The 20,759-nt window shown below is 41.7% G+C and overlaps 1 protein-coding gene and 1 long non-coding RNA gene across 4 annotated transcripts in view; one reads left to right on the forward strand and one right to left on the reverse strand.

Moving 5' to 3' along the window:
• Nucleotides 1-15,742, reverse strand: Lsm6 (LSM6 homolog, U6 small nuclear RNA and mRNA degradation associated). 3 transcript variants are annotated; one of them, XM_041663483.1, is made up of 5 exons: nucleotides 15,605-15,742; nucleotides 14,519-14,616; nucleotides 9,135-9,239; nucleotides 5,122-5,235; nucleotides 1-280 (listed from the first exon to the last, which is right to left on the reverse strand). In XM_041663483.1, the coding sequence occupies exons 3-5, from the start codon at nucleotides 9,226-9,228 to the stop codon at nucleotides 246-248; spliced, it is 243 nt and encodes an 80-aa protein (XP_041519417.1). In that variant the 5' UTR covers nucleotides 9,229-9,239; nucleotides 14,519-14,616; nucleotides 15,605-15,742; the 3' UTR covers nucleotides 1-245. The 3 variants fall into 3 exon arrangements, with proteins under 3 accessions (XP_041519417.1, XP_041519419.1, XP_041519418.1); XM_041663485.1 differs by lacking the exon at nucleotides 15,605-15,742 and adding an exon at nucleotides 14,920-15,089; XM_041663484.1 differs by lacking the exon at nucleotides 14,519-14,616 and having other exon boundaries at nucleotides 15,605-15,695.
• Nucleotides 15,732-20,759, forward strand: part of LOC121455798 — a 21,682-nt gene continuing 16,654 nt past the window's right edge. The window contains exon 1 of the long non-coding RNA XR_005975545.1: nucleotides 15,732-15,782. This is a non-coding gene — a long non-coding RNA (uncharacterized LOC121455798). The remainder of the gene's footprint in view (nucleotides 15,783-20,759) is intronic.

Below are 20,759 nucleotides of genomic sequence, written 5' to 3' on the forward strand. Positions count from 1 at the left end.
TTAGTATTTTTGCTTTTTTTTAATTTTAATATTCTGTACAGACAGGAGTAAATGTGAACATGAAACGTTTAAGACTTGATTTGTAATGTAACACTTCCATCTTATTTAAATGTCAATTAAAAAAACAAAACACACCAACCAACCACTATGAAAACAGGCGGCAACTAGGGTCGTAAAAGAACAAAAAAAACAAGCTCTTCATAATCAAGTACATCCAAGTGTGAAGAGGGCTGCTCCTGGTGTCTTCACATCCTTCGCTTCTGTGTACTTATATACAGCACTGAAAAGACAGAAAGAATTAATAATCACTCCTACGTCACAGTAGCAGATTTAAAGACAAGCAGGGCCCGGCCATCGACCAAGCAATAGAATATCAGTATAAAATAAGCTTTGAGTCTAAACCTGGCTTTGGTATCTGACACGATTACAACTAGTCTTATCTATACATGTTACTGACTTTACAAATTAGGACTAGAAATTAAAAGTGGATGTGCCTAAAACTTAAGAATGTTTTGTAATTAGCTATATCACAATTAAACAGCTAGATCCTCTAGGCTGGATCTCACAAGGAGAATGGCCAACACATGTGGCTGGAGAGATGGCTCAGCACTTAAAATGGCGTATCACGCAAGAGCACTCGCAGATTTTACAGAGCATCACTGCTGGGTCACAACCATCTGGAATTTGAATTCCAGGGAGTCCAGTGACCATGTCTGGCCTCAAGTACCAGGCACACATGTGATTTGTTTACATGCACGAAGATACACTAAAAGTATATTTTCATCTATCTCTCCAATATAAACTATAGTTTCTGTTCACTTTTATAATTTCCAGAGGAGAAAAAAAAAAAGGAGAAGGTATTTTTAGGAATAAGCAAGTGCTTAGCCTGAGATTGCTATCAGTAACAACCTTGGGTGCCATCCAATGTTGAACTTTGCTGGTCACACCACGACCAACTTACTGAGTACAACACAGCATGTGCTGCATAGAGACAGGTTCAAGGAGGCAACTGGGCCACTGGGCAAGCTACCACCTCAGGTGTACCTTCTCCTACCCCACACATCCTCAGACACTGACACACAGTAAGCATGGCAGTGAAGCTGCTCACAGCAATAGAACTTAGAGCCATGATGTGGGTTCCCCTTTTTGTGCTGTGAATGTTTTATTACTACTGGTTAATAAAGAATCTGCTTTGACTTATGACAGGGCTGAATAAAGCCAGGCAGGAAATCCCAACAGAGATATATAGAGAGAATAGGTAGAGTCAGGGAGATGCCACGTAACTGCCAAAGAAGGATGCTCAGAACCTTCCCATAGGCCACAAACTCGCAAAGATACACAGATTAATAGAGATGGGTTAATTTAAGATATAAGAGTTAGCTAGAAATACACCTAAGGTATTGGCCAAACTGTAGTAATTAATATAGTTTCTGTGTGATTATTCGGGTCTGGACGGCTGGGAAACTAATTTACATACTGGAGCCAACATGGGGCAAGAATTTCGACATACAGCCTAAGAAAGTTTAAATTATTAAAACAAAAAACAAATGACTTCTAGACCCACAAAAACAGGGATCAACTGCAGCTTCTTGGTAGCTGCATTTTTCTCAGATAGGCTCTGTTTGCTGGAGGTGAGCACAGGCATGGCTCCTTTAAGAGAAGGCTTCCTGACTCAGCATTAGCAGCAAAAACCGCATGGCTTCTTTAAGAGCCAACTTCTTGGTTCATGTTGGTAGCACAGATAGCTCTGGCTCTTTTGGGAGGTTTGTGAGCAGCGTGCTACTAGTTGCTTAATGGCGACATAGACTGGCTGCATCCCTGGAGCTGGGTGGTGAGCACAGCTAGCAGAGGAGGCAAATATACCTCTGCCATGTTGGACAGGGTGGAGCCAACAGGCAGGTACAAGGAGTTGGTCCTAGCCTGCTGTAGAGTCTTACAGCTAGTGGTTACCGGCTCACTGCGGCGTGGCCTCTTATACTAGACAAGCCGATGTAGAGCACGTGTCCAGCCTCTCTGTTCCGGCTGAGGATTTAGGTTTCTGACCTCCGTTCAAGCAGAGGATTCTGATTTGTGAGTCTACCGCTAAATAAATAACCATCTATTTCTCAATTCTGAGCTAGTGTGGGATTTCTTTTAAGCGTCCTTTTTCACTAACTATGCCCGCTTATGGTTTTAAGAAGCGTTTCTGGTCAGACAATGATTATAGATGCACAATAAAGACAGATTCAGACAAAAGTAAACTTCTGAACAGGTCACAGTGTGTTTAAAAAATGTACATAGGCGTGGGAGAGAAAGGAAAAAGAGTATAAATAAGAGTACAGACAGATATAGATTAAAGGAGTAAAGATAATAAATCTTAAAAATAAGTAAAAAAGTCATGTAAAAATGAAAAATACACAATCTGCATTACACGTATTATTGTGTTTTCTTTGAAATTTTTGACTGCAGAGAAACATTTAATTCTGGGGGAGCTAAGCTAAACCAACATACATATTTTAAAGGTGTCTTGACTTTAAAATTTGGGTCTAAGGATATATTGCTTTGGAAAAAAGAGGTTCTGCTTTTGTTTCCACAGAGGATGAGAACCTGTGGATTCCTTCCAGGCAATGTGGCTTGATGGAACAAGACCCTCTGAAAGGTCTCCATGAACCCTAAAAATACTTTACCCAACAAACAGCAGGAAGCAGTTTGGAGAAAACTATGCCCAAATTCCCAAAAGGATTGTGCATAAATGTTTATTTTCATTTTAAAAGGGTTGGCTATAAATGTTTAATGGTCACAGTCAATTTCTTTAAAAAAAAAAAGGTGGGAGGTATGATTAGAAATGAAATCACTGGTATGGATTTTGGTTTATGTCAATTTTATGTACATTTTTATTCTTGTTTAAATATATGTTTATACAGCTCATTAAAAATTATGGATTAAGCCGGGCGATGGTGGCGCACGCCTTTAATCCCAGCACTCGGGAGGCAGAGGCAGGCGGATCTCTGTGAGTTCGAGACCAGCCTGGTCTACAGAGCTAGTTCCAGGACAGGCTCCAAAACCACAGAGAAACCCTGTCTCGAAAAACCAAAAAAAAAAAAAAAAAAAAAAAAAAAAAAAAAAAATTATGGATTAATAGATAGTCATCTATAACAGTCAAACTTGTAGTCATGTTAGTTAGGTTTTCTAGATGTACATAAATATATTTCAGATGGATAGGTATTCTTCAAACCTTTCAAAGACCTACAGAACATGGCATTTAAAATGTTTTAAGAACTTAAGACTTTCCTTGACGGTGGGATATGTCTGCTTCAGACAGCATCAATCTACTTCAAGAGGATGATGGGCATCAAAGAGGGTCCTTATGAAGTTTGCTATCCATCTGAGCAAGAAACTGCTCTTGCCTGGACTGCTTGACAGTATGCTGTATGAACTGAATATGCAGGACCCCCAGAAAAGTGACTGCTGAACTTTCCAAAACACGGGATGGTCCTTCAGGGTTCCTGCTTCATGAAAGAGTCTGCCATACATTCTGCAGGACACAGAAGAAAGTGACTGACAAACTGCTAATATAGGTGAAATAGACTTTCCAATTTCCTGCTTCATGGAAAAATCTGCCTAATACTATGGGCCTGTGGGCTGAAGATGGATGACCCAACGTGACAGAAAAACTTTGGATGACTGTCCAGGCAGTGAGATGACTCTGTCAATTCTAGAGCTTTGGAAGTTGCTAACAATGCACTTCCTGCTAATGTAGGTAATATATCCTTCTGGGGTCTTTGATGGAGTTGAATGCTAGGTAGTCATAATGATAGTTTTCCTTAGTTATAATAAAAGATAAACTAAATATAAAACTTTAGACTCACAAAGAAATATTATAACTAATTCTTGCTTGATAACTGTTTTATTATATGTAATTTTACTATGTTAAAGTTAAAATACTTTTTATTTAGACAAAAAGGGGAAATGATGTAGAATTCCCCTCTTTATGCTATGAATATGTTTTATTATCATTGGTTAATAAAGAAGTTGTTTCAACCTATAGCAGGGCAGAATAAATTCAGGTAGGAAATCTGAACACAGATAGAGACTAGGCAGAGTCAGGAAGACGCCATGTAGCTGCTGAAAAAGGATGCTGGAACCTTACAGGTAGGCCACAGCCTCATGACAATATAGAGATTAATAGAAATGGGTTAATTTAAGATGTAAGAGCTAGCTAGGACTTCGCCTAAGCTACTGGTCAAACAATGTTGTAATTAATATAGTTTTTGCGTGATTATTCAGGTCTAGACGGCCGAGAAACTAAGGTGCAGTCTCCATTTACAGAGCCACACTCTCTACTATGTCACTTCAGCTGGACTGAAAGGCACAAATCCCCGCACCTGAAACTTACCTAGAAAAATGACAGAAGTTTGGAGAGTGTGAAGGTGGCATAGGAATAGCTTCTATTCTACAGATGGCACTGGGAGAATGTAATAAATGATATTTAAGCCAGGTAGCACTTGGGAGGCAGAGGCAGGTGGATCTCTGTGAGTTTGAGGCCAGCCTGGTCTACAAGAGCAAGTTCCAAGACAGGCCCCAAAGTTACAGAGAAACCTGTCTTGAAAACTCCCCCACCCCCCCCACCCCCAAAGAAGAAGAAAAAAGGTAGTCGGAGGGGAGGAAAAAGGAGAAGAAGAGAATAGGAAGAGGAGAAGGAGGAAGAGGAAAGATATTTAAGATAACAGGGTTGCCAGGCAGCAGTGGTGCATGCCTTTAATCCCAGCACTAGGGAGACAGAGGCAGGCAGATCTCTGTGAGTTTGAAGCCAGCCTGGTCTACAAAGTGAGTTCTAAGACAGATAGGGCTACACAGAGAAACCCTGTCTCAAAAAACAAAACAAAAGATAACAGGCTCCTGAAGAATAAAGAAATATCCTTCAGCTCTTCATCAATAGAGTGAGAGAAAAAATTTCTACTTCCAAGCCATGGAAAATTCTCTTTCCATTCAAAAACAGAACAAGTTTATGCAAAAATCTAAAATATAAGCACAACAAACAAACAAAATGAAAAGGGGCCTTACCATCATCTAGAAACCCCCAGTGCCCTCACATACGAGACAAAGACTTATTCTGAACACTACCACAAGAGAAGCGGTTACCATTGTTTCCGCGGATGAAGGCATCCCCATACTTATTCTTCAGCTGCCCATTTACATACTCTTCCGTCTGCTCCAGTGCTATATTCATGTAGCCATCCAGGCAGGCCAGGACCCCTGGAGAAAAGTAAGAAAGGACTGAAATTACAGGGTATATCTTAGAACCGACAATCACTTTATTCATTAGCCTCCAAACACATAATATAAAAATTCACACTGTAAACAAAACTCAATAGACTTAAACACAAAAGGAGCTTTTACTCTGTGCCAATCTTAATGAAGGCTGGATGGGTATAGCATCCACAACTCCACGACAGGCAACCAACTGCCACTCCGCTCCTGGTATGTGTGATCACCACAGCAACTCTGAAAGCCTTCACAAAAGTATAAGCACTAGAATATTCCAACCAAAGTGCTCTTCTTTGGGAGCGAGGGACAGACATAGCAACTATGCGTGGACAAATGAGCCTTCAACCCAGTGACATTTGTTACTTCAGCCACTGGGTGAAATACGGATCTGGCAGATTTATCTCACTCTTGCACGACGCTACTGCAGCAGATGAATGTGCTCCGGGTTAAGAGGAAGTCTCCACAATCTGTTAAGATAATAGACAGCAGGTGCTCCTGAAAGAACAGCTCAAAGCTGTGACTGCAGTCAAGAGCAGCTTGTGAACAGAGAGCAACATATTGCATTACAACACACTGCATTCTGTTTTGTCAGTTAACACTATTTTTAAAATCAAAACTAATAGAGAAAAATGGCTACAAACATTCCAGAGAGCTTTCAAGGAAAACAGCTCAAGTGAATCATTAATTGTGTTAAGATGGTACAAATTTCTAAAATCTGACCAGGTGACGTTTTTCTAAAGATGAAACCAGTAAGCTTCTAATTCTCAGCCTCTAATCTAAAGTGATATTTGTAAGAATAAAAACATAGTACAGATTCAATTGAATTAACTAAGCCAATAGTCCCATTTAAAATCTTAACTTCATTAATATGCTCCTCGCTCTCTGCTTCTGCCCCCATTATCCTCTAAACAGAGGTTTCTTTTCAAAACCGTATGTGTGTGTAATCAGAACACAAGACATTAACCGAGCAGAATTCTATGAGCAGCAGTAAACTTGCAAAGGATCAGACTGGACTGTCAACTATCAGGCACAATGACTTCTCAGCCAGAGGAAGCTCAGGACAGCTTTTCTGCTGGCTGCTTCTCTACTGCATTATATTTAAAGAACATTTACAGACTAGCAAGAAATTCAAGGATATAATATGGAATTAGTCAAAAGGGTAATTCAAAACATAATGCTACTATTACTTGCTGTTACTAAAAATATCTAATCTTATAAAAAAGTTAAAAGATAAAAAATGAGGTTTTGCTCAGCTGTAGGGCATTTGCCTAGCACATGTAAGGCCCTGGGTTTAATCGCCCATATGCAAGAAACACAAAACAAAACCATTCAAGGTGTTAAAGTTGTAGCTCTTCCTCTTCTCCAAGAGCGAGAAGAAAAATGACAAGCCAGAGAACTGTCACAGGACACGGGTTCTTCCCCTTTTCTTCCTTCCTAGACTTTTCACTATGGAGACACTGGCAGAGCACCACCTTCGCTGCCTCCAGGTGCTGGGACTAAAGGTATGCACTTCCTAGACTTTCACTATGGAGACACTGGCAGGGACCCACCTTCGCTGCCTCCAGGTGCTGGGACTAAAGGTGTGTACCCACCCCAGCCCTGATCTTTCTTGTTAGAACATTATCGGTTATTGTAGGAAGGAAGAAAAAAACAGACTGTATAGGTGTGAACGCCCTGCCCTGTGGCACAGGGGATTATCTCCACACAGGGGAATACAGTGAAACATTGCTTCCCATTACTTGCCCGGAAGGCCTAAATAACAAACTAAAACACGTATTATACTTTTATAAACAGAAACACTTTCCCTAAAGAGAAAAGAACAAAAGGCTAAGATAGCTAACCTCTTCAGAGAGCGGATATTGAGAAAGTACCACACACAATGTGCCCATCTTACCCGCTGTCAAATACATGGAAATCCCTCTCTCTCTCCTTTGGGCTTACCCAAAGTTTATGGCTGCAAACCGGGCAAGGCGGCACACACAACCATAATTCTCATTCTCTGTCTCTCTCCATGTCCCTGTCTCTATCTCTCTCTGTTTTTCGAGACGGGGTCTTGCTGTGTTAACAACTCTGGCTGGTCACTCTGTAGACCATGCTGGCCTCGAACTCACAGAGAGCCGCCTGCCTCTACCTCCTGAGTGCTGGGATTAAAGGTGTATGCTATCACTGCCTGGCCACTGCCATAATTCTAACCTAGGGATGGGAAGGGATCAAGACAGAAAGAGAACTTGCCTGAAGATAGCCGGGTATTACAATAAGATCCTGACTCAAAAAGCAAGCAAGACAAAAAATACTGGCAATATGCTATTAATGTCAAGAAACTAAGAATAAAACAAAGTTATTTTCCCCTTTATTTTTCAAGATTTCATCTTACTTTAATGATGTGTATATGTACAGGTACATGCACATGAGCAGAGGTGCCCTTGAGGCCAGAGCTGTGGGATCCCCGGGAGCTGCCCAATGTGGACACTGGAAACTGAACGCAGGTCCTCTGTAAGAGCACTCAGTATGCTTAACTGCAGAACCATTTCTCTAGTCTCTGCCTTTTCTTTCTGCTCTACTGGGGATGGAACCCCACCCTCCTGCTTGAATCCCCTCGTCCTAGTACTGGGATTCCAGTGGGTTACTAAATATTTATTGCAGTCTTATGTTTGCCTGCATGTGTGTTGTCTGGTGTCTGAAGAGGACTGGATCCCTGGGCATTCAAGTTACCGATGGTTGTGAGATGCCCTGTGGGTGCTGGGAACCGAATGAGTCCTCTGCCAGACAACCAGTGCTCCTACTTCTGAGCCAGCTTTCCAGCCCAGTGATTTCTTAAGAAAGCTCTCCGGTCAAGTTTGTGTTTGCCCTGGCTCCTCACTTCCTTGGTGAGGGTAACCACAAAATCTCAGTTTATAGAAAACAAAATGACAATGTAGTGAAGTGATCAACACACACTGGGTTACATGTAAATGTGTGGACAGAAAACCTTGAAGAAATGTAGGGAAGAGACAAAGAAATGTCAACAAAACTGTGCTGATGAATTAATTAGCTACCACTCTGAAATAGTCTAAGTAGTTTAGCACATCTTAATTCGAGAAGAGTAGAAATTTCATAATTGGTAAAACAGAATCTGGTATTATTTCAGAGAACTGTTTTTGAAGCTGCTGTCACTGAGACCCAAGCTCTGTCCCCGAGCTCTGGCTCCATAAACACCACGCTGTGACTGAGACCCAAGCTCTGCTTCTATTCCATAACAACGTTCATCTTTAGTGGCTTCGGCCTGGCTCTCAGTAGTCTTCATTACCTTTTTGGGTTTTTGTTTCTTTTTGTTTTGAGAGAGGGTCTTATGTAGCCCAGGCTTGCTTCAAAATCAGATATAGCTGAAGCTCTCCTCAGACTCCGAATCCTCCTGTCTCTTGCCGGTGCTGGGATCATAAGCATGTACATTTATTGTTCCCAGAGCTCCTGACAAAGTGTTCTAAAAACAAAGATGCATCTCTGGATATACATTACATGACCAGATGGCCATGCTGTAAAATGAGTCTGTCTAAATAACAAGTTGCCAATCTTGAACTCTTCTGCAAAAGCAAATGCTGCTGAGCCCAGGTGTTCTTCGGTTCCCAGTGTTTCATGGCAGAGCTACTTCTGCCTCCCGAGTTGGTGTCAGGGACTTAGGCAGAAGAGCTCTCAGAACAGACAGGAGATGGACTAAGCACAAACACTGCAAGTCAGAGCCTACACTGCCGGCAGGCTTTTCAGTATGAAAGAAATCACCTCAGAGGTAGAAGACAGAAAAATTGTAAACGAGCAACATTTTGGTCTACTGAGTATGTTTAAGAGGTCAATAAAGTAATAAGTCATAGATTCTTGGTTACGGTAGTTAGGATCAAATTTGAAAATCCTACCTCGATAATCCACCCCAGAATTGAGCTTCACCACAACTGGCCGTCCGATGATCTGCTTTAAGAAGTCACTAGGGGTTTGCTTCCGCAGACTCATTCTTAACAATCCTGGTCAGAAATAGGAAGGAACAATAAATGTGCACACTAAAGTTAATTAGTCACCAAAAAACAAAACCAAAACAAGGTAACACAAAACTCTCGGGCCTTAACATGTCTATAGGAGATGAGCCATCAAAGAACTTGTATGACGTCCTGATGCACAGGACAGATGGACTGCTGCACACACCACCTCGCATAGCCCCACAGCAGCCCAAAGCAGCCCACAGCACAGCCTTAGAGCTCTTCACAGAGCAGTTATTCCTAATCACGTGTCCTGCTGTGTCACACACAAGACACCCATATAGCCACCTCTGGCAACTCTATCACCATAAATACAACATGCGATCTCCGTGAGAACCCTAGAAGAAGGCATAATATTCCCATTTTACTGAAGAAAACAGAATAGAAAGATTAAATGACTTCTGTTAAATTGTGGTGAAACAAAAATATGGTAGAATATTTAAGTTAAATCTAACTTAAAGCCCACATTATACAAAGTAGGTCCACTCATCAACAACTGACAAGTCATAACTGAAACCTACAGTATAAACCAGCACTTTCCCAAGTACTTTACATGTACAGATTCATTTAAAGTTCACTATCCAAGGAAGCAGCATTAGTGTATGCTGCGTGTATGAAAAGGTACCTGCTGAGTGCACATCCACATGCTGTTGGTGCCCGTCTTTCTCAGCCCCTATCCACCTGATTTTCTGAGACAGGGTTTCTCGCTGAACCTAGAGCTCACAGATGTGGCTAGCCTGGCTGGCCAGGGAATCCCCTCCAGACCCCTCATCTACCTGCTCTGCTTTCCACATGGGTGCAAGGGATTTGAGGTCTTATGCTTGTTCAACGAACATGTTTTCTGACAGCCACCTCCCCAGCCTCATTTACAGATTGTTGAACACTCTGCTCCAAGGTCAGAGGTGGTTAAGTTAGACTTTGAATTGTTCAGGTACAATTGTGGTAGGAGTGCTCTGAGCAAACAGGGAAAAAGACTTGAGAGTTCAGATCTAAGAGTCTAAGCAAAAGAAACAGCACTGCACACCCAAATTAACTGGACCAGGCATGTCCCATCACATCTTTCAAACTTTATCTTGTTATGCAATAATTATCCCCCCAAAAATGTTTCAATAAAAAAGGAAACTATTAGTCACTTAAGCAAAAGTCAGAGACTAGAAATTGCTTTTGTTTTAGTGAAATTCAGCAACATCTCTTATAATATATATATATATATATATATATATATATATATATATATATATCTTATACTATACTGTCATGCATCGTGGAATACTATTTTAGGGACTTACTCTATCCCCAATTCTAGAATTTTGTTTTTAATCAAGACCACACATTCTTCCATAAACAACATTGTTGATTTTACTCCACGAATCTCCATCCAATCCACCCAGTGCTGTGAAGACGCTCTCCATGTCCACCATGGAGGACTAGCCAGTTGGTGAAGCTGGGATGCTAAGGGGTAGATCTCTTAGCAGCTCAACCAAAGTGTACACACACACACTGTGCAAGGCAATCAGAAAATATGCACCAGGCTTGCACTTCAGGAACTTAGAATCCAGAAGTTAAACTGTGTGTTAAGGACATGAATAAATAACCAAAAAGGGAAATAATTCTCTTTACCCAAGAAGCCAAGTATTCAAGTTAAATAAAAGAAAATACAAATTTTAGAAATTATCACTTGAACCATCTACAGCTGCTAACATGATTTGTTTTAAAAAAAAATCAACTGATTATTTTGCTTAGCAAATTTTAACTTTTCCACTAAGCTGTCAGCTCATTTTCTTAGGTCCATAGTCTTAACAAATATCTAAAATTACAACTGCTATTTATCCAAGATGCTGGCCATACAACAATCTTATTTGTGTTGTTTTGAGTTTAAAGAGAAAAATGGCAAAGTAACAGATTCAGTACTTTTCATGAGTTTAGTAAAACAAACAAATCTTCCCCCTCATCTAAGAGCCACATATGTGTGTCTTGCACATGCGCTGTTTTACAGCTAAAAAACTTTTAGGGACACCATTAACTCATCTCTCAAGTCTTGGGGTTACTTCCAATCACAGAGGCCAAATTCTACTATTCTAGTTCACTCACGTACAATCCGAAATAAGAAAAATGTCTATTTGCATTAAAAGCCAGAACCCAAACCCAGCAGGGGAGCTGGCTCAGTGGGTAAAGTGCTGTGTTCAAGCACAAGGACCTGAGCTTGGATCCACAGCACCAGCACTAGGGGAAGAGACAGGGAGATCCCAAAGGTTTGCCAGGCAGCAGTCTAGCTCCAGTGAGCTCCAGGTTCACCGAGACCCTAACCCCCTTACACACACACACACACACACACACACACACACACACACACACACTTTTTAAAATCTAGTTCACGGTAAATGCAGAAATTAACTTCACTGGTGCTAACAACATCTGTATTTTTGGATGAAAAAACAAGTGAAAGAAGAAAACACAACCCTAGGCTTGACAACAGTCAGTGCTTTAAAAATGTTAGCTGTCCGTACCTTTTAGAAAGCAGAAATACTTTCTTCTAAGCTTGCTAAAAATAACACCCCGATTGAACCTCATTTTTATTTCAACCACCATCAACCTCTTCCCAGGGCAATGCACACTAAGCTACCTACTAAGCCTTAGCTGTGGGGTGAGGCTGTAACACGAAGAAATGGCCTTGGCGTTTACTCTCCAGGGGGCTACACTCACACAGAAGTGGCAAATTCCATAGAGACCATATGCTTTCAGGTGGAATTACACACAAAGGTCTACCAAGAGAGGACTGAGCCCAGACGTGGCACATCACAGGAGGATTACTGAAAAGTACACTAGCTGCAGAGAGAAGCTGGGCAAAGGCACTGGATATTCTAAAGTGAAATCTACACAGGCAAAACAGAGACACTGTTGGAGCGCAGGGCCACATTCGTTCTCGGGGAATAGAAGCACAGGCTCAGCTGGAATCATCTGGACCATCAGGAGAACCCAGCCAGCATGTGCCAGCATGTCTGGACCAGAACCCGTACTCTTAGGAACTGGCTAGTTGGAGGATACCATGGTCAGGAAAAGGGCACAGGGATCTGCTGTGTCCTCCTTCCTATTTACGGTGGCACAGCACACATTAATTCAGACTCTGCCTCTTGTTTTCTCCGCATGTGTCACTATCTGCACTTCCTAAAAAAGGCAGGCTTTTCTCTAAAGACTTCAAGCCACATGAAAGGATGGGCTGAAAGCAAGGCCCTCATTTGTTCTCTAGAGTACATTCTGCTAGAGGGCTTGAAAGGGATGCTTTTGAAGTTATCTGGAACGAGTATGGTTGCCTCAAATTGGCTGTTCTCATCACCCAGGAAGCCAGACCCTTTGCATTACTCCTCATTAGGTTCCTCGGTACTGCCTGGGACTTAATGACTTGCTCATAAATCCATTCTGTACAAGTAAATTGGTCTTGACACCACAATTTTTCCCATCACTTGGCTCAAGTAATTTTAAGTTTTCATCTTTTAAATTGGATAAGGCAGAAGGAATAGTTCTGATAATTTCTGAAGCTAGAGCTAAGACTCTTGAACCAAAACACAAGAAAAGGACTTCCTTTTGCCAAGGGCACCTTGGTAAACTTCTCACTTCAAACTCAGCCGCACTCTCTCTAGGACTCTAGTACCTCCCCATTCATAGAGGTGTTAAGTCGCAGCATCTATTTCTGGTCAGAAGTCACCAAGTGGTCTAATATGCCAGGATCTGCTCACAGTGAGCAATGGGTTGAAGAAGGCGGGGAGGAGGTATGGTATGTGTGTCAAATTTTATTCACCCAATGATGAGGCATGTTAGATCCAGTCTCTTGCAGATATTTAAGGGGACTTGAAGGAGACAGAAAAATATCCTACTTCTCTGGTAGCCTTGGCTCCTAAAAAGACCGACCAAGTCTGTGGAAGAGGCATTCAAAGCCAGTGTCAAACAAAGCCCCGCCCATCCCCTCCTCACCAATGTCCATCCCACAGGTCCGGCGCCTACAACACCATGCACTTCAACATCTATAATCCCAAGGCCTTTATGAATGACCACGGACACAAAGTAGACAGGAGCACTCAATGCTCAGAAGGCGCATCCAAGTCTGCAAAGATGCCTGGGCAAACGCAGGTTTCTGAAGCTTATGCAGCCAAAAGGCACTTTAGGTTTGTTTTTCCCTGCATTTTACTCATTCATTATTTAGTGGGACAGGAGTAACAGCATCTGCCACAGCATGCACACAGGTGCAGAGGACAACTTTTGGGAGTCTGTTCCACTGAACTTCCTAACTGTAATGTTGCTACTTTTATGAATCATAATGTAAATATCTGATTTGTGACCTCCGTGAAAGGATCTTCCAACAGCCCCAAGGGGTCCCAACCCACAGGCTGGGAACCACTGGTGCAGAGGAGCCTTTACAACATAGGAGCATGTGGTCCAACATGCCAACCACAGAACCTCAGCCAAGCCCTAACCCCCACCTCTCCTTCCCTCTCTTCAGGCCTCATTTCCTGGTTAAAATAACAAGGTATTTCAGGACAATCAAGGCTTAAATGAGAACCAGATGATGAGCACATAAATGTCTCCTTAGCTGTGGGTCCAGCCAAGCCTGGTTCACACCTAGTAAAGCCAAGTCGCAAGTCCAACTCCAAAGGCTTTGCCTTTACAGACACAAAGGACTTTTCCCTTGTCATCTCCACCTAAACAACATGCTACTGCAACCACTCACATTATATTACACATGGGGAGTAATCTAGTGATCATGAACGTAGGTCAGATGTGACACACATATGGAACTTGAGCATCCATGCACTTTCTGGATACAGGAGTATTTTATCCAAACATGAAGAATCTGAAAACAACCATCAAAATCTCGAAGGGGAAGCCGGGCGGTGGTGACGCACGCCTTTAATCCCAGCACTTGGGAGGCAGAGGCAGGCGGATCTCTGTGAGTTCGAAACCAGCCTGGTCTACAAGAGCTAGTTCCAGGACAGGCTCCAAAACCACAGAGAAACCCTGTCTCGAAAAACCAAAAAAAAAAATATAAATAAATAAATAAATAAATAAAAAAATCTCGAAGGGGTCGACATTCTAAGTAATAAATTTCTAGTGCTGGTCACAAAAAAAAAAAAAATGACTTTTCTAATTTCCAGTCCTTCACTAGAAAAGAAAACAAGCCAGGGGAGTTTAAAAAAAATTTTTTTTTTAATTCTACTACTTACTAGGCCACCCCTCAGTGAGAAAAGACCTGATGAGTAGTCAAGGGTACTCACTTGGGAGGCCAGGAACTGAGTTCTAATCTCCTCCGCTACTTAATCAGCTGTGCAGCTGGTAACTATCACCAGGTCACCTCTCATGGCCCCAGGCTCATCTGCAAAATAATGGAGTTATGCTAGATGGTTACTGACATCTCTTCCTGTCCAGCAGTAATACCAACACAGACACACAGACACACACACAGAGAGATTCTGCAAGAAAACCATGAAGGCAGACAGGCACTACAATAAAAAAAAAAATAACAACGCCTGAATCAATCCCAGAGCAGCAGTTGGAAGATCCAGAGTTCAAGGTCAGATTGAGCCACCTGGTGCAACTTTAAACAAGCTCCCCAACGGTAGTGATGCCAAAAGAGAGGCTGTGCCTTGCTAACCTCAGAAACAAAATACGAGCATACCCGGGCTGGGTGAAAGCATCAGTGCCACACGCGAGTAAGGTAAATTCCAAACATTTTTAAAAAGAACCAGCCTGGCGATGTGCAGGAATTATCTAACCTAATAACTTCGCTTCTGAGAGCCTGTCCAAGTTGAGTTAAGGGTCACACGGGAGGCTAAAATGAACAAGTCAACCACCTGAAGGGGTCCCTCAGGGATCCAATGATAAAACAAGGACCAAACAGAAGAAATGAATTTAAAAATTACAACTTGCTACCTTATTAATGCAAACAGAAAACTAAATATTACTGATAATTGATTTAAAATAAATGGTGGTCTTAGCTGAAATAGAAACAGGCACACTCAAGAGAGAAGGAGGTGGCGTTCAGAAAAGATCATTTCCTTAGCTCGTCGTAGTTAGGGTTTTCCAGCGCGCACGGTGGAGGAGAGCACCGGAGTCGCGAGCCATCTACCCCTGGGCGCGAAACCCAGCCAGCCCGGGCGCGCGCAGGAGGGGACCGCGGCGGGCGCGCGCACCAAGGGACAGCGCTGAGCGCGCGAGGCCGCGTGGCCCGGACGGCCATCTCCTGCTGCAGGCCCGGCCTGGGCTCGAGCCGCTCCCCCGCCCGGCCCGGGCCTCCGCGAACCTCGGCCGACCGCTCCAGCGCCCACCCGCTCCCACTCGCCCCTCCCGGGCTGCGGACTCACCTCGCAGCCGGATCCGGAGCCTTCACGAGCCGGGCCTCTACGGACGCGCGCTGCGAAAACCGAAACCGCCCCCGGCAGCGCGCTTTCCCGCCTCACCCAATCAGCGGCCTGCTTAGCTACGGCAGCTCGCGGGATCAAAAAGGCCACACCGGGACGGAATGCTTTCCTCCAAGAACTGGTTTGTTCAATGAGAGATTTGCTGCCCAGGTTTTGAAGTAAAGGTCCGGTGTTTTGATGTCCTCTGTTGCTAGAAAATCGAATACAAAAACAAAACAACCAACAAAAAAATACTAGAAGTGATCTTTTAAGATTTCATTACAATAAAGAATACCTTAAAACCATAGGAAACAAAAACGAATAGGCTATTGTAAGTAAGTACCCGGAAATAGCCTTAATTTGTTTTGTTTCGTTTTATTTTGGTTTTTATAGACAGGATTTCCCTATGTAACAGCCCTGACTGTCGTGGAACTCACTTTGTAGACCAGGCTGGCTCGGAACCCACTGAGATCCACCTGCCTCTGCCTCCCTGATGCTGGAATTAAAGGCTGGCGTCAGCACTGCCCGGCATCCTAAAATAATTTAAAGAAAATAAAAGTTAAAAGCCGCAAGCCCCCAAACCTATTTCTAAATATTAATTAAATGGATGAAGTTTAAGTTACTGCTAGAGATTGTTTCCATAGCAATGTTGCTACAACAAAAATACAAATCATTTAAAGCAACTGAATTATAATGGCGCCAATTCTAAGAAGACATTACAAACTAGTTTAATTGAAAATTGCATGAGGATACCATTTAAGTGCTGTAGGGGAACTTGGTTTGGGATATTGCGTGAATTCTTAGTGTGTGTTTTCTATTTATAGAACGAAAAGATTACAGGAAGACCTGATTCCTTTCTATACCCATGCTTTCATTTATAGTGACATTTTAATTTATATTTTATATTGTATTTTGAATTTATATTTTAATTATGTTTCTGATGTTTATCCATCATCACAGTTATAATACCGTCAAAGAACTGCTACCCGCCCCTGTTAAGGATCTAAGATGCAGAATTGTTTCCTGAGACACAAAATGGCTCCTTCTTTTCTAAGTTCCTCTTAGAGAAGGGCGAAAGCAATAGACCTGTGACTGGTGTCACGGACAGAGAACAACTGGATAAGATTTGATAACAGCCATATCCTTTGGTTCCTCTGTATAATCCCAGTTGATGTCAAAACCATCAGTTACAGACAGTAATAAGACAGCATTTTAGACTCTTGAAATATAAAGTATAAAATTAACAATATAAGTAAAGTCGCATTTAAATGTAGCTGTTTACAAAGAAGAAGCATGCTATACTCTGTCCCTAAAATAAATTGCTTTGTAAACTGAACTTGAAGCTGAGGGTCTCTAGCAGTTGATGGCATGCCTAGTGTGTGTTAACATCTCTGCCACTACAGTGATGGTGCACACACAAGCGTGGGTGCAGGGGGATTAAAAATTCAAGTTCATCCTCAGTTAAAAAATGAATTTGAGACCTTGCCTCAAAAAAGGAAAGTGTACTGCATTCCTCACTGATGATTGTGGTTATTGGATGTGTATTACATATGTAGACAGAGACAGGTATATTCATAGCTGCTTTCGCTTTGCCACAGAGCTGTGACACAGCCCTCAAGCCTGGAGTGAGAAGAGTTTTGGGGGCTCAGTTCATCTGCAGAATAGAATAGCTGCCACTGTCTTCAAGGGCACAGCCCTATAAAGCACCAAGGCGACAAACTTATAAATATGTGGTTATTCCAAGAAACCTCTCAGTAGCTCACTACTGGCTTTGCCAAAACACCAGACGCACTCCACATTCCACGGGTACACTTTCCAGATCCTCATCCTGTATTTACAAAGAAAACCTGTCCAAAACGTATTCCAGATTCCAGTTCAAAAGCCAGTCCTCAAAATTCCACCCCTAACTTTACTAGGGAGATTTTAGTCCAGTGTACTTAGGTCAGATGCCACAGTAATAAGCCGACAGTGTCAGGTAAAGACCATCATTGGCGTTGGGATGCACCCCTGTTATACACTGCATAGTGTAGTAGGAGGCTGCTTGTTCGCTTCTGGCTGCCCAGACCACAAAATAATCACTCAGAAACTATATTATATAAATCACTGCTTGGCTGATTGCTTAATATTTCTGGTTAACACATGTCTTAAATTAGCCCATTTCTATTATTTTATATTTTACCACTAGTCTCATGGCCTACTAGCAAGGTTTCTGTGTGTCTGTCTCCAGTGGTGGCTACATTGCTTCTCCCTGACTCCACCTTCTTTCTCCCAGCATTCAGTTTAGTTTTCCTGCCTAGCTCTACTCTGCCCTATCACAGGCCGAAACAGTGCCTTTATTCATTTACCAATAAAAGCAACACATATACAGAAGTACTTTCCACACCATCTCCCCTTTTCTGTCTAAATAAAAAGGAAGGTTTTAACTTTAACATAGTAAAATTACATATTACAAAACAGGTATCAAGAAAGAATTATTACAGTTACAATATTTATTTATTGTTTTTTTTCTTTTTTATTGATTTTATTGAGCTCTACATTTTTCTCTGCTCCCTTCCCTGCCTCTCCCCTCCCCTTCAACCCTCTCCCATGGTCCCCATGCTCACAATATACTCAGGAGATCTTGTCTTTTTCTACTTCCCATATGGATTAGATCCATCTATCTCTCTCTTAGGATCCTCATTGTTGTGTAGGTTCTCTGGGATTGTGATTTGTAGGCTGGTTTTCTTTGCTTTATGTTTAAAAACCACTTATGCGTGAGTACATATGATAATTGTCTTCCTGGGTCTGGGTTACCTCACTCAATATAATGTTTTCTAGCTCCATCCATTTGCCTGCAAATTTCAAGATGTCGTTATTTTTTTCTGCTCTGTAGTACTCAATTGTGTAAATGTACCACATTTTCCTTATTCATTCTTCGGTAGAGGGGCATTTAGGTTGTTTCCAGGTTCTGGCTATGACAAACAAAGCTGCTGTGAACATAGTTGAGCACATGTCCTTGTGGCACGATTGAGCATCCTTTGGATATATACCCAAAAGTGGTATTTCTGGGTCTTGAGGAAGGTTGTTTCCTAATTTTCTGAGAAATCGCCACACTGACATCCAAAGGGGCTGTACCAGCTTGCATTCTCACCAGCAATGCAGAAGTGTTCCCTTTCCCCACAACCTCTCCAGCATAGGCTATCATCAGTGTTTTTGATCTTGGCCATTCTTACAGGTGTAAGATGGAATCTCAGAGTTGTTTTGATTTGCATTTCTCTGATGGCTAAGGATGTTGAGCATTTCCTTAAGTGTCTTTCAGCCATTTTAGATTCCTCTGTTGAGAGTTCTCTGTTTAGGTCTGTACTCCATCTTTTATTGGATTATTTGTTCTTTTGATAACCAATTTCTTGAGTTCTTTGTATATTTTGGATGTGGGGTTGGTGAAGATCTTTTCCCATTGTGTATGCTGTCATTTTGTCTTGTTAACCATGTCCTTTACAGAAGCTTTTCAGTTTCAGGAGATCTCATTTATTAATTGTTTCTCACAATGTCTGTGCTACTGGGGTTATATTTTGGAAATGGTCTCTTGTGCCAATGCGTTCAAGTGTACGTCCCACTTTCTCTTCTATGAGGTTCAGTGTGGCTGGCTTTATGTTGAGGCCTTTGATCCATTTGGACTTCGAGTTTTCTGCATGGTGAAAGATATGGATCTATTTTCATTCTTCTACATATTGATATCCAGTTATGCCAGCACCATTTCTTAAATATGCTTTCTTTTTTCCATTTGATATTTTGTGCTTGTCAACAGTTACACTATTTATAACTACTTGTCTTTTATCATAACTAAAGAAAACTATAATTATTACTATCTATTCTTCAACTCCATCAAAAATTCCAAAAGGATATAATATTACATAAGTTAGCAGACATTGTAAGCAACTTTTAAAACTCGAGAAATGACAGAGACATCTCGCTGACCAGACAGTCACAAAAAGTTCTGTATCGTTGGAGCATCCATCTTCACCTTACAGGGTCATAATATCTATCAGACTTTTCCATAAAGCAGGAAATCCAAAGAGCTGTTCTGCATTGTAATGGCGAAGTCCATCAATTGCTTTCTTCTGTGTCCTGCAGAAGGTCTGGCAGACTCTTTCATGAAGTAGGAACCTTGAAGCATCATCTCACCTTTAGGAAAGTTCAGCAATTATTTCTCTGTGGGTCCTGCATGTCCAGTTAAGCAGTCCAGGCAAGAGCAGTTTCTTGCCCAAATGGCTAACAAACTCCATAAGGAGACTCTTTGATGCCCATCATCCTCTTGAAGTAGATTGGTGCTGCCAGGAGCAGATGTGTCTCATGTCATGAAAAGTCATAAATCTTTTAAACATTTTAAATGCCATATTCTGTGGTTTTTGAAAGATCTGAAGACTATCTATCTGAAATATATCTCTGTACATCTAGAAAAACTAACTAACATGACTACAAGCTTGACTATTATAGATGACTCTCTATTAACCTATATTTCTTACCAAGGCAAATTATTGATCTCTATATCAACATAGGCTTTGACACATATATAATTTCATGTGTCCACAATTATAATAAAAAGAAATCCCACACTAGCTCAGAATTGAGAAAGAGATGGTTATTTATTTAGGGGTAAACTCACAAATCAGAATTCTCTGCTTGAACGGAGAACAGAGATTGAATCCAACAATCTGAAAGAGCAGCCGGGGAAGAAGGAGGGATGCAGGCTCTGCATCTGCATATATAGTATAAGAGGCCACACCGCAGTAGGTAAGTAACCTCAAGCTATAAGACTTCCTACAGCAATAGTATTGTAGAGGATAGTTCTTCAGCCCTAAACATGCTCTTCCTCCCTCTTAGTCGTGCCAATCACTCATTACTTTTTTTTTCCCATGGAGATTTTGCCCTTTATAGAGTGTTATAGACATGATATACTCTACACAGCCTTTTCAGATTGGCTTAGATTTCTCAGTGCCTTTATAACTCATGTCTTTTAAGTGCTGAGTAATATTCCATATGGATGTACCTCAGTTGGTTTGTTCATTTACTTGATAAAGGTCAGTCAGGTTGTCTCCAAGCTATGGCAATTACTGATAAACGTATTATAAATGTTCCT

The sequence above is a fragment of the Microtus oregoni genome, unplaced genomic scaffold (genome assembly GCF_018167655.1).
Source record: "Microtus oregoni isolate MIOR12 unplaced genomic scaffold, Mior012 000014F_ref0000157, whole genome shotgun sequence".
Lineage (NCBI taxonomy): Eukaryota > Metazoa > Chordata > Mammalia > Rodentia > Cricetidae > Microtus > Microtus oregoni.

Coding starts and splice junctions, on each gene's coding strand:
- Lsm6 (XM_041663483.1), bottom strand. CDS start 9,228: ATGAGTCTGCGGAAGCAAACCCCTAGTGACTTCTTAAAGCAGATCATC. Junction 5,236..9,134: donor TTCTGGGGTGGATTATCGAG/GTAGGATTTTCA, acceptor ACTTTTCTCCAG/GGGTCCTGGCCTGCCTGGAT. Junction 281..5,121: donor CTTCATCCGCGGAAACAATG/GTAACCGCTTCT, acceptor CTGTCTTTTCAG/TGCTGTATATAAGTACACAG.